The 15,371-nt window shown below is 38.2% G+C and overlaps 1 protein-coding gene across 12 annotated transcripts in view; it reads right to left on the minus strand.

The window, feature by feature from the left end:
- Positions 1 to 313: 313 nt before the first annotated feature.
- RIC1 (RIC1 homolog, RAB6A GEF complex partner 1) overlaps positions 314 to 15,371 on the minus strand; it is a 44,575-nt gene continuing 29,517 nt past the window's right edge. For 6 of the 12 annotated variants that reach the window (XM_071731388.1, XM_071731389.1, XM_071731387.1 and 3 more), the window contains 14 exons: positions 15,022 to 15,060; positions 14,711 to 14,821; positions 14,053 to 14,142; positions 13,308 to 13,468; positions 11,713 to 11,851; positions 9,609 to 9,725; positions 7,956 to 8,684; positions 7,484 to 7,642; positions 7,240 to 7,373; positions 6,304 to 6,590; positions 5,329 to 5,523; positions 2,841 to 3,030; positions 2,512 to 2,700; positions 314 to 2,162 (listed from right to left, as the gene is read on the minus strand). In XM_071731388.1, the coding sequence (XP_071587489.1) occupies positions 1,877 to 2,162; positions 2,512 to 2,700; positions 2,841 to 3,030; positions 5,329 to 5,523; positions 6,304 to 6,590; positions 7,240 to 7,373; positions 7,484 to 7,642; positions 7,956 to 8,684; positions 9,609 to 9,725; positions 11,713 to 11,851; positions 13,308 to 13,468; positions 14,053 to 14,142; positions 14,711 to 14,821; positions 15,022 to 15,060 (2,826 nt within the window). In that variant the 3' untranslated portion in view covers positions 314 to 1,876. Of the gene's footprint in view, positions 2,163 to 2,511; positions 2,701 to 2,840; positions 3,056 to 5,328; positions 5,524 to 6,303; positions 6,591 to 7,239; positions 7,374 to 7,483; positions 7,643 to 7,955; positions 8,685 to 9,608; positions 9,726 to 11,712; positions 11,852 to 13,307; positions 13,469 to 14,052; positions 14,143 to 14,710; positions 14,822 to 15,021; positions 15,061 to 15,371 lie in introns of those variants that run through there. The other 6 variants (XM_071731397.1, XM_071731398.1, XM_071731396.1 and 3 more) reach the window with 2 other exon arrangements.

Raw genomic sequence — 15,371 nt, forward strand, 5'->3', positions numbered from 1 at the left:
GTAACTTCAAGTAAAGTTGAATACATTTGTCTTTTAATTACAGGTATAACAGCAGTGAAATTTAAATACAAAATTAGCACGTAAGGTTTGCATAGAGATAATTACTACTAAAGAAGTACAAACTTCTAAAATTTCACGACTAAAAAGATGTAACTGCTAAACAACAGTAGCACAGTAGTAAGTTACTAATAACAAGAATGTTAGTATATCAGTAATGGATGTGTTTACTTGTACAGATCCAAAATCTGAACAGCAGAAAGCTGATCATGATGGGCTTGGTTTATATTCATTACCACAGAACCACAGAAAAATCTTAACTTGAAGCACAGTTTTTATTTCTTTGAACATAGAGTAAGCAGATTTTTAATAATAAAAAAGCTTTAAGTATCCCCTTATAACAATAATGGATTCTGACGTCAGATCACAACAGGCTTGTAGGTGTGAGACATTAACTGTAACCAGTAGCTACAATGCAGACTAAGCTTAATGCTGAGACTCCTGAACTGGATTTCTCTCCTATTACTTCAATATTAGCTTCAACTCTTAAATGGAAATTCACGCTGCATTCACTAAAATCTCCAGCTTTCCAAGTGATACTTACAATTATTGCACTTGTACTGGTTGTACTGGCTTAGTAAAGCCATTCTAAAACAAGATTAATATTTGTACATTTTAAAGCACTTGATATTATCTACAAAGGAAATAAAGATGATAGAGCTACAATTAATTTCAACTTAATTCTGAATATTCTTAGTTTTCAGAGTTTAAATGGATATGCATTTAGTATCTACACTACAAAAGCAACAGATCCTGTAACTACCCTATGATGACTAGTTTGGTCCATGTGAGTAATCAAGTGATGTTATAAAAAATAAACTAGTTTATTTCTTTTATAAAATGAGTAATGTTGCATTTTTGTTCAGATTGCACAGTACAAACAAGCTAATATCTACATTAATACTGTTACAGGTAGTTATTACATAGGGACAGCAGCTAGAAAAAATAAGTACCTCAAAGCAACAGACTTCTGCAGCCAGCTTTCCATAAGATTGTATGAAAGTTAAATATGTCTTAGTTACAAGTATGCATATTATAAAATGTTTGAAAAATGTTTAAGTGTGAGCTGTTAAACTAGTTTTCCATAGCAAGAGTATATGATGATTATTTACATTTTAAAAATCCATTTTTCAGAAAAGAATTTACAATGAAATAAATAACCTTCAGCAATCCCTTAAACCCAACTACAAGATCTGCAAGTGGCAGTAAAAAACAGGAAAGCCACCTTGTGTCAATGTTAGGTCAGTAAAGTCTGCCTCATCCAGAAAGAAGTGCAACTCTGCTTTAACTTTACTAACTAATCTAGAAACATGCACAATACATACTGGTACCTTCAAACGTGGTACAGCCTTGAGTATTTGTACAATAAAATTCACAAAAACATACAATATATTTTACAGTCCTTTAATACAAAATATCAGTATCAAACCAATCTGAACTGCATTGATCAGATATCTCTTAGGCAGGCAAGCTGCAAAGGATAAGAGTTTTAAAATCTAATCCCCTCTTTGCCTTTTAAACTCAAGCAAGAGATAAGTAGTTGCTTCAGAATGTTTTAATAAGGAACCTGTCTTCCATACGTATGCACTGTCTCTCAACACTATTAAGTATCAAAACCTAAAGCTGCAGTTTGAAGATTGCATGAAAAAAAGAATAATCTTGCCTCCTTTTGAAAGTAGTAGATGGAACTGCTGCTTAGTTATCCCCAACAAAGATTTTAAAAAATAAAAAAAAAGTACAAACCAAAATAGGGAAGCATACTAAGAGCTGGTTTGCTTCCTTTCACACCCTGATGCTTGGGAAGTTGTTCATCTTCCATTTAAGACACAGTACAGTCATAACTGCCTTCTTGGAATGAATCCTCATCCTCTGTGCTAGACTTGTCCTCTTCATGCCTGCTTGCATTGCTGTTCCCAGCATCACTCTGAGGATTAGTGCCATGGCTAGATGAATTCCTGCTTTCTTCAGCTCTGGGGTTCATTTGTTCAGTAACCTTGGAAGAATTCACTGGCTGAAAAGCTTCAGGTTGTACTTGTTCTTCTGTTATTTCACTTAGCTTCTGAATCTGTGGTTTGATGATATTTAGAAATGGCTTGTACCCAGGGCTAGGAAAATAATGATATAGAACACCATGAGTAACTTAAAAAATAGTATGCTTGAAAAACAACTTTTCTTGGGAGATGTTTAATAGAAACGAGTATCTTCTATAACATCTCTTGCACAGAAACTCCAATAAAAGTTGGGGAGTTCATTTTTTTTGGGCTTTGTTTGTTTGTTTGTTTATTTGTTTTTTCCCTAATTTGATCACAACTGCATTAAGTGACTGTCCTGAAATTTTCTGCAAAAGTGCTTTAAAATTAATTGTTTCAACTAGGGCTGAGACGTCGGAATTATTTTTTAGATAGCTAATTATATACGACTGAAATGAAACTGAAGGAGGAAAATAACACTTACCAATCTGTAGAAGCCCATTTGTCAACAGCATATAAGCCAGTCTTGATATTCTGACAGATTTCTCGATCAGTATCAGAGGACTGCATTATACTGAAAACCTGGTTGATTACTGAAGATTCTCTGAGGATAAGGCCTATGATAACACACCAATCCAGGCATCCTGCCTCCATGAAGATATGTAGTAAGTACCTACACGGAAGAACAGTCTACTTAATTCTTTTTCCACGCTGAAGACAAAATTCCAGAGTTACTCTGTGGACAGTATTTCTTTCTTGTAATGCTGCACAGTTGTCATTCTGAGTTTCAAAGTCAAAAATGACACCACTTACCGGAGCTGGACCTGTGACTTGTGTGGCCCTTTGCTAGCCAGTTCTAGGGAGATATGTTCAAGCTCTGACTGAGTTAAACTTAGGCTGGAGAAATTTTCATCCACCATGGTCCAGTCACCATCCACCACAGAACTTGTTTCAGTCAGGTCTGTTGCTGAACCAATGCTGCATTCATCACCTATCAAAAACACTCAGAAACATAAGGGAAAAAGAAACTACTTACTTTAGTAAGACTCAGAATTTCTGAACTACTTCCTATAGAAACTGACAAATTACACAGTCAGGCTTTGCTGCACGTCACAGGGCTAAGAAGTTATTTCAGGCACACTGTCCATGTCATCACAGCATTCTAATCACACTATATACTAGAACTATTACTCCAAGAATGCAGTAGTTTATCTTTAAAGCAAAAATAATTCTGGAGAATAATATCAATAAGAGATCCTAAAGATGTGTTGCCAGTCAGATTAGGAACACAGGACTCTGTCTACTACTAATTGTAGGACTGTGGAATGTTTGCCCCTGTACTCAGCGCTGGTGAGGCCACACCTCGAGTCCTGTGTCCAGTTCTGGGCCCCTCAGTTCAGGAAGGATATCGAGGTCCTGGAGCAGGTCCAAAGGAGGGCAACCAGGCTGGTGAAGGGACTCGAGCACAGATCCTATGAGGAGAGGCTGAGGGAGCTGGGGCTGTTCAGCCTGGAGAAGAGGAGGCTCAGGGGAGACCTCATCACTCTCTACAACTCCCTGAAAGGAGGGTGTAGCCAGGTGGGGGTTGGTCTCTTTTCCCAGGCAACTCTCAGCAAGACAAGAGGGCATGGGCTCAAGTTGTGCCGGGGGAGGTTTAGGTTGGACATTAGAAGGAATTTCTTTACTGAGAGGGTGATCAAGCATTGGAATGGGCTGCCCCGGGAAGTGGTGGATTCTCCATCCCTGGAGATATTTAAAAAGAGACTGGATGTGGCACTCAGTGCCATGGTCTGGTAACTGCAGCAGTAGTGGATCAAGGGTTGGACTTGATGATCTCTGAGGTCCCTTCCAACCCAGCCAATCCTATGATTCTGTGATGTTCTATGAATGTAAGAGGCTAAGTCTCCAGGAAGGGTTGCAGTCTGTTTAGAGATCCTGCTTTCTTAACCTTAAGCTGTGCTAAAAATGAAGATGCAGTAGCAAACTCTTTTCTTCATACAAAACCCCAAAGATTCTGTATGCTTACTGATGTAAATATCTACCTTCACTAATTACAAATCCACGCATGAACAGTAATAGCGAAGCTGAAACCATTCTACTGGTGAGTCATAAGGGCTCCCGCCCTGCAGATTTAGAGACATCTAAAATAGATGCATCTTTTCTGTGGAAAATATTTAGAAAGTCAGAAAGTTGCTTTACTAGCTTCTCACCCATGCATACCACCACTAGATTAGTTATTTGTGAAATGATTATTACAATTATTACAACTACAATTATTACAATTCATCTCACAACATTATAAAGACTATACAATTAAGTTCCACTATAGAAATACACTGCTTTAAAATGTGTAGCAAAGTCCACTGAACAAAAAGGTCTTCATCCAATTGAGAAAAAAAATATTAAGTAACTGTTTGCAGAAACAGTGGTAGTGGCAGACAGCAGTACAAGTAACAACAGGACAAATAAATCTTCCCCATTTAAATTAAGCTCTTTCTGACAGCTCTATATCAAACTTCCTTAAACCTAACGTATTCTTGCAGTCACCAGAAATAACAAACAAGAGAAACAGAAGTGAAAATAGAATGGGCAGTGCCCAAGCAATGGGAGAAAACAATACTCAATCATTTTTAAAGCCTGTCTTGTAGACACTGTTGAAAACATTGGTCTATGCTTGAGAAAACAGAGTAAAAAGAGATAAATGGTCAGACACATTTCCTGTCTCTGGTCAGAAAAGATGCATAGAGATTAACCTTCTGTATTTTTGTAAGCTGATAATACATCTGAGCTTCAAGAAGAGTGATTTAAACAGAGCCACAGGAAAAAAGAAAATCATATGGGACTACAATTTCATCAACTTTTTCAATAAAGAACGTATCTGATATATTTCTAAAGAAATATATTTCTAAAGAAATTCCAAAGCACAAAGTTTATGAATTAGAACAGTGCCAATGTATGCAAGAGGCCAACTAATGTGAGAGACAAACAGTAAAAATGTAAAACACTTCTCCCAACCAGACTGCAAAAATACTGCATTTCATGGTACCAAACACATACTTCCACAACCATGAATTTCATGTTCTATTTCAGGTACTTAAAGATGTATGACATGGGCATAGCCTTTCTGTGTAAAAATTTCAATTCACTTTTCAACAAGTTTTGTTGGGTTTTTTTTCCCCTGAACTGCAGTTCTCAGCAGCTGGGAAGCAACAATACAGCAGTGGCATGCAAATATCAAAATGTAAGTGTATACTCCCAAGTGAATTTGTGCAATTAACAGACAGAAGGAAGAGTGACTAACCTTTACTTAGCAAAGGAGAGAGGAATGCATCTTGCATGTGTGGTCCATGGGATGAAACTGTGTCAATCTCTCTCTGAGAGGAGCTCACAATGCCAAGCCAGCTGCGACTCCGAGGTGTGTTTGAAACTCCTGTGTCCATTTCCATGTTTACAAAAGTGTCTGCAGACTGAGATTTCAGCAGCTGCTCCCCCATGGCTGAAAAAAACAACAACCCAAGAAAAAAAGTCATGCAGCCATCAAAAATGAAATTTGGAAAATTATCTCCAGGCACTTCCAGAAGGTAAAGCCTTCCTGAATCCTGCTGACAGATCACCAAAAGCAATGGAATGCAGCAAGTTTAGGTATTACAAGAATTCCTGATCAGCTTTTTCTGTCAGCACTGGCCTAGCAGAAATACCATCTGATAAATGTTAGGATCAACAGAACTAAATAATGGTGCTGCTACTGTCAAAAAGGCAAAAACTTGGCAGCTAGTATCAACTTTTCCCTATGAAAATAAATGAGTGAACTGAGAGATTAATAACACAATGGAGGTTCACAGCAAGTCCTCAAAATACTTACCCTTACAGCAAGCAAATTTCAAATATTAGAAACAATTCTTTTAAAATGTAATTAAAACCTTTTCTAAAGACTATAATTTAGTAATTTTCTGTAGCAGACTTTACATCAAAGAGCAATACCTTTTTTTGATACTCAACAGTTTGTGAGTTGAACTCACAAGTGCCATGCAGTTCAGTGCACCTGAGAAAGCAAGAAACCTCAGCAGAAACAGAAGTGTAATCAAACTACACAACAGGTGCAGTCTATGCTAAACAGAATCCCTACAGAAAACACACTCTGTGGGAGAAAGCTGTACAGGTGGCAAGCCTCAGCCAGTTCTGTGCTTGGCTGAAGTGAGGAAGGACAGATTCAGACTGATGGGTGTAGGACTGCAGGAGGGAAACCAAGCTCAAATCAACTCTGCTGTTAAAGCACCTGTCTTGTACTTTCCATTCTTGAAAGGTGAATTGATGGATGAAGCTGGTATGACTGGGAATGGCCAGAGGAAATCCTTGTGCAGCTTCTTCAAAGCAAACACAAAATCCTCCACACGGGCAGCTCTGGCTCTCTCCTTGCACAGCCATCCAATCAACTCAAAGCCCAACTGTGCAGCAAAGCAGCCGAGGTCTTTCAGCTTGATCTCCTCCAGCAGACGCCGAGCGTGCCGCCAGAGCATCATGTCAATGTACATATTCTCAGCACAGTCACTGTCTTTACTCCACCTATGGGCAGACCAGAAAACAGTGACATTAAGACTGAAAAAAATGCAGGTCTTACATGGGGAAAAAAGACAAAACCAAGATCACATTAAATCCAGGGTCAGTGCTGCTTCTAAACGTGCGTACTGATTAATATGAACTCTGTATACAGCAGCCTAAGAGGGATCCACTCCAAGGTGTAAAAAGGCTCTATTTACAGCTTGGCAACACACTGCTACATCAAGATGTGCACAGTATCACACTGCAATGTATACTACCATGCTGCAGTACTGTAAGCTGTTCAAGATACATTTTTCAGCAAAACCAGATCCTTCCAACATAAGACACGTGGTCTCATTAGCTATTTAAATTACTACATATGCACTCAGTGGACTCAGAGCCTTTTAGTCAGCAATATCCACCTAAGTGTGCCTGTGTATGTATACACACACACCCACACACACATATTTACATGTGTGAGAATATGTTCTCCCAAAAATTTAAGAGAGGCAAAGACATTACAATGGCATGGAAAAGACAAATGCAGAGGGGTGTGGAGGGAGACTGAGACAAATCTAATTGTCTCATATAATGTACTTCTATAACTTAAACTGGTAAGAGAGTTAGTGCATTACCTAACAGTGGGGAAAGAGAGGACATTACTACCAGTTACCTTTTTCCAGATGGGCCAGAGGGCATACTCATTGTTTTTGTCAAATTGAATTTGCTATGGAGATTCTCTGCTGATTGGGATAAACTAATGCTGCGATTTCTGAAGAATTCAAAGCCACTGCTTGAACTAGGTTCCTAAAAACAAGAAAACCCAAACACACAGTCAAAGGAGCAAACAAGCTATATAAACACAAGATTAATCATACAAGGTCTCATGCACAGTATTTACTATTCTCATCACAAACCTGAGTTGTTGGTGTAGCTGGGGGTGTCTCTGTTTCTCCAGAGCCAATGGCTTTAAGAAATCTGATCATATGACGACACAGATCCCACTTTCCCTGCTCTAAGGCAGTATTAAATAGGAGAGTAGCATGTTGCCTGCTGACTGCTGGAACTTCCATATTCTGCAAGCAACAAAGCATAATTAAGTCACCTGCTTTTGCCAACGAGCAACCAAAGTCCTACTAATCCAAGCCACATACCGTGACATTCAAGTATACTGGAGATTAGAAGAATCAAATTTCAAGCCATTATTTTCCTCTTTATAGCAGTAAACTTACTGCTTGCATTGCATAATACTCCCATAATATTCCCTTCGTAACTGGACATTATCTCAGCAGAAAACCATTAAAAATAAGATTTTGTTTAATGTGCTTAGATTTGGTACTACAACATTAGTAAATACCACTTCTCTTGCAGTCTATGAGGTACCATTACCTGCAGGATAATAAGATAAGAGGCAGCTGTGTCCAAATCCTGGGCCATTAAGCACTCTTCAAATAAGTCTTTCGGGTTTCCAACAGCAGCAAAAAGGTAATTCCACAGGGCATACTCTGTCTTCCTAGCACAATGAACAACTGTCTGCAGGAAGAGGGGGAACTCTGTAATGAACTTTGCCACAGTGGGAAGCAGAGGGTCGGGAATGGGTTCCCGCGAGGTAGCTTCTTCTTCCAGCACTTCATGAAGCATCAGTTCCAGTACATGAGGAAAGTATGGTAGTGTGGCACAGGAGTGGGCCAAAAGCAAGGCTTGTTCACCGAGGTTCCTAACCAAGAGCTGGCGTAAAATGTGATGGAGGTAGATCTGTGAAGTTCTCTCAACAATGGAGAAAGGAAAGAGAACCTCTAAGTGTTCTCTAGCACTGGTTTGAGTGTATAAACAGTCATAGAGCACAGTGTCATTAACAGCACCAAGAACCAAGGCATCTTCAAACAAAACAGCCAGTGGGTATATGTTGATGTGAAAAGGCAGCATGATCCGTCTTGACAGGAAGGAATGTGGTTTTCGGTGATCTCTGGGAAACAGGGGGAGCCAGACTTTCATACCTGCCCCACCACAGCTGAGCCACAGAGCCTCCAACAAGTGGCGTTTCTGCTTGTTGATCCTGCAAGTAGTCCATACATTTTCAACAGACTGTGCTAGGACAACTGGAGCACAAAAGGGCAGCTACAAAATAAAAAATATTCATTATTCCTTTTTTTTTTTTTTTTTAAACCTCTTCACAAGAGCTTTTCTCTCTCTTTTTACTCTCTTCAAACACATTGTTCCAGCAAAAGAGAAACAAATTTACATACTCCCCTAAATGCACCCTAGCACCTAGAAAAACACCACTTATTACTTACATTAACTCAAAAAGCACTTATTTAGTTATTTTAGCCTACTTATGCTTAGCCAGGAACTCAAAAATGTCAGAATGAGGGAGAAAAATAAAGCCTGTTCTCTGCTTCTTCAATTAGACCAAGAACTAGCAAAATTATTACAATCAAGAAATTTGCTAGTTTGATTGGGTTGCAAACCCAACAAACAACCCAGCCTTCATCCAAACTTTTCAGACTTCACTCTCCTGGACTGTTTCATTTAAAAAGTGTTTTTCATCAGCACAGAAAAACTGAAAAGTTCAACCACTCATTTCTATCCTTACTGGTCTTAGTAACTTAGTTAGTAAGTAAGTAGCTTAGTTACTAGTAACTTAGTAACTAACTTAGGAACTTTTTAAACATACTATGGAAAAAATAATAATCTTCATAAACACACAGAACAGTTTTATATAGACTGGATTTTCTGTCATTAGTGCATACCAAATTTTGTCCCGGACCTTTATGCTTAAAACTTGTATCTTTCAATGCAATGTAAGTAGCAAATACCTTACTTTTACAGTCACACTATTCAGAAGTAACATTTCAAAGATTTTTGGAGAAAAAAAATAATCACAAGTAGTGATTTTCTTCCTGCAAACAATTATGCCTGGAAGTGTAGTCAACACCTTGCATTACAGACCTCTTTTCTTTATGCCTGGAACACTCCTACCTTCTTCAGTCACTTGACAACATCTTTGAAGCCATATACAATATATCAAGTTTATTTACTCACATGCTTCCTTTGATTAGGATTATTATCCTTATCTCGTATCTGCGGTCCAGATCGATCCCTTTGCAACATGATGAGTTGGCCTGCTAAGTTTAGCATAATACTTTCAGCTTCACAAGCCTAAGGATAAAAGAGTATTGTGCAAATTAATCAAGCTTTTTGAATGCATCATCACAAGACAAACCAAAAATAAACGAGTAAATTAGCTAAACTGCCATATGGGGATGACTTAACAACCAAGTTCAATGCAGGACTCAGAAAAAGCAAGTTGTACCTATATCTACCAATAGATAGATTCATTTATGTGTGAAAAGGTAAATACTCAAGGGTTTCTTGTTCACTAGACTTGTTCCATGTGTTTATTTGATACCAACTTTTTCCAACTATGCCTGTTGACATGGGCAAATCACCAATACTTTAAAAAAAAGAAAGCCCTATAGACCAACACTGGTCCACATGCCAAAAAGAGTTGAACCAAAATGAGTTCAGCCACACTTGTACAGCATCTTTAACTTTTAGAAGCTGCAGTTAAAGAAAAATGTTTCCAGTTAGGTATATCAAGAACATATAGTGTTCTTTCTAAAGTTTTATTTCAGAACTGTTTGGTGTTATTTTCAATCCAAATCACTGGAGCCAATACCATGCTGTGTATGAAGTTTGGTTTTAAAATACATGGGCAGAGGGCTAGTGTGATAAATTTCTGCATCAGGGGTTAAGGTCACTAATATGAAACAGCAATGGAAAGTCTGACACACTGCTAAGTCAGATTACTTTGTCTACAGTGCAGTGTCACAGTGAGTGCCAACATCAATGTTGTTTTCTTTGATCAGGATTGGCAAAGTTTGGCTATATGGGCCTTTAATCATAAAGAAAAGGAGCTGTATTTGTTCAGTCTGGAAAAGAGAAGGCTCTGGGGAGCCTATAGCAGCCTTCCAAGAAGTGAAGAGGGTAAACAGGAAAGCTGACGAAGGACTTTTTACAAGGGCATTTAGTGATAGGACCAGGACTAATGGTTTTAAACTGGAAGAAGGTAGATTTAAGTGATTCTGTGATTCTACTGTATGACTCTATTATTCAGTTTGAAGATAAGTTCAAAATATTACTAGCGCTCTAAAAAGTTTCAGTAGCTTTTTCTCAACATTAGGTAACACCTTCAGGTCAGATAGTTTAGGAACAAGGATACTGGACTAGAAGACAACAAGCATGTTGCCTTTCATGCCTTTGTCTTAAGACCATATTAAAGTCCTTGGACACATGATCAGCTCTGTGGGATATCAAACTGGAATTAACTGAAGCACAGACCTCCAGATACTACACCTCTGATACTGCTTTTGTGTCTGTCAGTGGCTTTTCTGCGTGGAGAAAAGTATTCACCTGCACATGTATAAGGGCCTGCCTCACTGATTGTACAACTTCTGAGCTATCTTAAGGTAGCCCTTCTGTTGAGAAAATACACTTCATATTGCAGCAGCTCAGTCAAGCTTACCTTGTTTACAAGACAGACAACAAAAATCCAAGTTTTGCACTGTGCTTTCAGTGTCCTAAATAATCTGAAATGAAGACAGGCTTCACCTTTACACCTTAGTCATTATTTGTCTCTTGACCTCCTGAAATAACTAGTGGGGAGATTATCTTTATTCCAGTGTAGTGTGAGATTGACTAGGAGTAATCTTATAAGGCCACATGCTCTCTTTTCCATTTTGCTGTTTATTCTTTGACTAATGGGCCAGTTGCTGCAAGAAAGGCACTTCCTAATGCCATGGATTGCTCCAGTGTTCAACTTCTAATACACAACTAAGAAAATGACCCTTGACATAATTAAGTTGAATTTGTTCTACAAGATTTGACCCCAAACCCTACAAGATTACAAGAGAGAGATGTTATGAACCAGAAGTAAGAGGCTTGGACTTTATTTCCACCTGCTGTGCCATCAATTCACAAATCAAACGTCTATATAACAAACATCAAAAAAACCCACATTCTGTATTTTACCACACAAAAGAACTCCTGGTTTATAATTCATTTATGAGTCAGGTAACCTTTGAGGACTTAGCTAACAATTACAGGCACCAATTTGTTTACACTTTGAGCACTATAGATTTGTTACCTGCTGAGGCATCTTCAAGGTGATGCCAGTCTCTGTCCTCACCGATGTCAGTGTAACAGACACAACCAGAAAAGGATGAGGAATGTACCGAGACATGGACACTTCTTGAAGAACTTGGATACTGGCAGTAGGGTTAAGACTGAAAGGAAATATGACCATATTTAGCAATTTTACAATGGTATTTAGGATAAAATTAGTATCTTGAAGTAAGCTTAAACAATTTAACCTTAGCAAAAACTTTTCTCTATAGACCAAAATTATTTTCCTTTAATCAGGAATCCCACATGACCACATATATATTTAGACTTTATTTTGAGAGATTTGTGGAATGAGTGGATAGAAGACATCATCAGATACTTCAGAATAAGATTCTATTCACCCTTCAATAAGACAGTTTCAGGGTTTGGATCTTTGTTAGGGTTTTCTTTGAAAAACTGAAAATATTTTCCTCTGAAGTGGGTTAACAGCTAAAACAGTTAACACTGTTAACGGTTAACAGTGGGTTAACTGCTAAAAAACCAGGTCTCTTCTTGCTGAAACCAAGATGCCATAACGGTAAGAAACTAAGGACAGAAACTACCTGAGAACCCTTTTTGCCTCCTTGCGTTGACAAATCTTAGCTATCTGAAAGTATCTGTTTTTTGTGTTGCTGTATCTTTTGCAGCAAAACAGGTCTCCACAATGATGCCACTGACCAAACTTCTCCCTTCATCTTTGCTACTCTGTCACCACTCTCACCAATTTGAACTTCTTCTGTTAGAAATGTTTTTATTAAAATATTCAAATACGTGGGTGCCTTTTCGTAATTTTTTTTGCTATTTACATTTAGTTTTCAAGTGCCTATCAGCTAAGCATTTGCAGGCATCTGGAAACACACGTATCTCACTGCCTCCACACCTAACATGGGTATCTGCATACGCACAAATGACAACACTGATGAACTATCACACACATATGCAGACAACACTCCCCTGTATTTTAAAAATCTGACTCTACAAGCTACCATACAACTTATCATAGAATCATAGAATTGGCTGGGTTGGAAGGGACCTCAGAGATCATCAAGTCCAACCCTTGATCCACTACCGCTGCAGTTACCAGACCATGGCACTGAGTGCCACATCCAGTCTCTTTTTAAATATCTCCAGGGATGGAGAATCCACCACTTCCTGGGGCAGCCCATTCCAATGTCTGATCACCCTCTCAGTAAAGAAATTCTTTCTAATGTCCAACCTAAACCTCCCCTGGCACAACTTGAGACCGTGCCCTCTTGTCTTGCTAAGGGTTGCCTGGGAAAAGAGACCAACCCCCCCCTTGCTACTCAGGGAGTTGTAGAGAGTGATGAGGTCTCCCCTGAGCCTCCTCTTCACCAGGCTGAACAGCCCCAGCTCCCTCAGCCTCTCCTCATAGGATCTGTGCTCGAGTCCCTTCACCAGCCCAGTTGCCCTCCTTTGGACCTGCTCCAGGACCTCGATCTCCTTCCTAAACTGAGGGGCCCAGAACTGGACACAGTATAATATACCATAAGAATTTATTCTGAAAGAGAGCAGATTTACAAGCAAATTACGTTAAGTGCATTTAAAACTGATACTCACCCTTCAGGCCTTCTCTCAATACTGTAAAGGCAAATGGAACAGTCTGCTCTGAACAATATTACAATGTCTCGGAAGACACTCAGTAGTAAGGTGTCTGCTTGCACTTTGGTGATGTGTGCAAATGCATTGTCAAGGTTAGATGTTCGCAGGTAGATCCTCAGCTACAAAGAAAAGGAGTAGTTTGGATGCAATTTCTCTTTACTGACAAACTAACACTAACTCCACATTCAATTATTTTCTGTTTTGTGGGATGGCTGTAAGGCTTTCTAGCATTACTGGGATTTCATTTTGCCAGATGTTTTATCCATTGCACTTTTTGATTACATCCAAAGTGGTTAAAGAACAGCATGGCAAAATCTGAAGTACTGAACTAAGTAAGGCAGCAGTTTCATTCATTAGTTTTAAGAAACAAAAACTAATCAAAGCTCTTCTGCCTATGTAATTTAAAGCCTTACAAAAGTGCCCAAAAATACTGTAACTTGATACCTCTAAAAAGGTTTCTACTAACACAGAAAGATGTCACAACATTTTCAGAACAGTTAGTATATAAATGGTAGTCAGCAGAAAATAGTTTATAACAGCAATATCAAACTTTTCTCTAAAGAATACTTATATTTTAACAAAGAATTTCTGAACATGACCAAAATGTCACCTGTGTATCAAGCTTTTCATATTTGTTATACTACTGTAGAACAGATCAGATATTCTGAACAGGATTTATCTACTTTGAAGAAAAATACATTACCTCCTCCTGATGATCATTTAAATTATAACACGCAAGAACAATGAAGTCATTCCACCATGCTAAGCCACCTGTTACCACCATATTTTGCTCCTGAAAAAAGCAAACAAATTACATCTATGTATGTATTTTTACACACACACACAGACACAATTTCTATGGGTTATTTCTGAAAGCCATACGTGATCTCTATGTAAGCTTATATAAGCTTACGTGGCAATAAAATCTACATACACAAAGCTTTTATTGTTTAAGAAACCCCAAAGTACTAAAGAATAAACTGCAAAGGACACATTACAAAATACAGCTCCACAGTTCCTTGTACTACTGGCAACCATGAACTCTCCCAAATTAGCTTTCTGCTTCTGGCCAGGATTTACAAGCTTAGCATCTAAAGTTACATCTTACACAAACTCAGATAAGACATATGGTAGTATGTGTCTGACTATATGCACTCAGATTTGGAAACCTCTTTAATAATCAGACACAAAGTATTGTGCTAAAGCCACAATGTGTTCCACTGATTTTATGGAAAACACATGCAAAATCAGCATCCCTAATCCCAAATGTGTCTACGCTATCAAAAATTTTTTCTTCAAGAGTTATATTTCTACAAGTAGAACCTCTGAATATACCTGGGTAAAATACCGTAACACCTTACCTGTGTAATGTTTCCAAACAGCTTCCATTTTTTGGTGAGTAAAGAATAATGTGCAAAACCAAATTTGCCAACAACAGCTACATTCTGTCCAAGCTTGTCAATAGCTGAAAACTGTTCAAAGAGAAACAAACAAACAAACAAAACAGAACCTGTAAAATATCTTCATATTTTCTGCTTTACTGCCCAGCATAAATTCTTTCTGTAACATAAAAGAATGCCAGAGCTCATCCAACCCTAAGGGACAGCTATAAAACCCCAATACTTTTAAAGAAGCAAAACAATAATTCTTAAATATTGTTAAAATAACTCACCCTTATAGGCCAGTTGCTCTCTAAGTATGTACTATGAATCTAAAAAAAAAAAAAAAAAGAGTAGTGACTTATTTTCTAATTTTCTAAAGGAACTTGTACAATGTCCATGTTTATCCAAAACAGTGGCTTGAAGATTTTTAATCTAGGGATTTCTTTTTTTAATACAAGTACTCTATGCCTCCCCCCCCTGCCATCCCAAAATGTACTGAAGCCTAAATGTTATACTATTTTTAATATAAGAATTAAAGAAATGCATTCACAATGTCCAATAGCTAGCACTGCATTACAGATTCATAGCTAAAATTTGCTCTTCTGCCCCACAGGTAATTCTCTTTCATCAGAACCTTTCA

Source organism: Heliangelus exortis, chromosome Z (genome assembly GCF_036169615.1).
Source record: "Heliangelus exortis chromosome Z, bHelExo1.hap1, whole genome shotgun sequence".
NCBI classification, from domain to species: Eukaryota; Metazoa; Chordata; class Aves; order Apodiformes; family Trochilidae; genus Heliangelus; species Heliangelus exortis.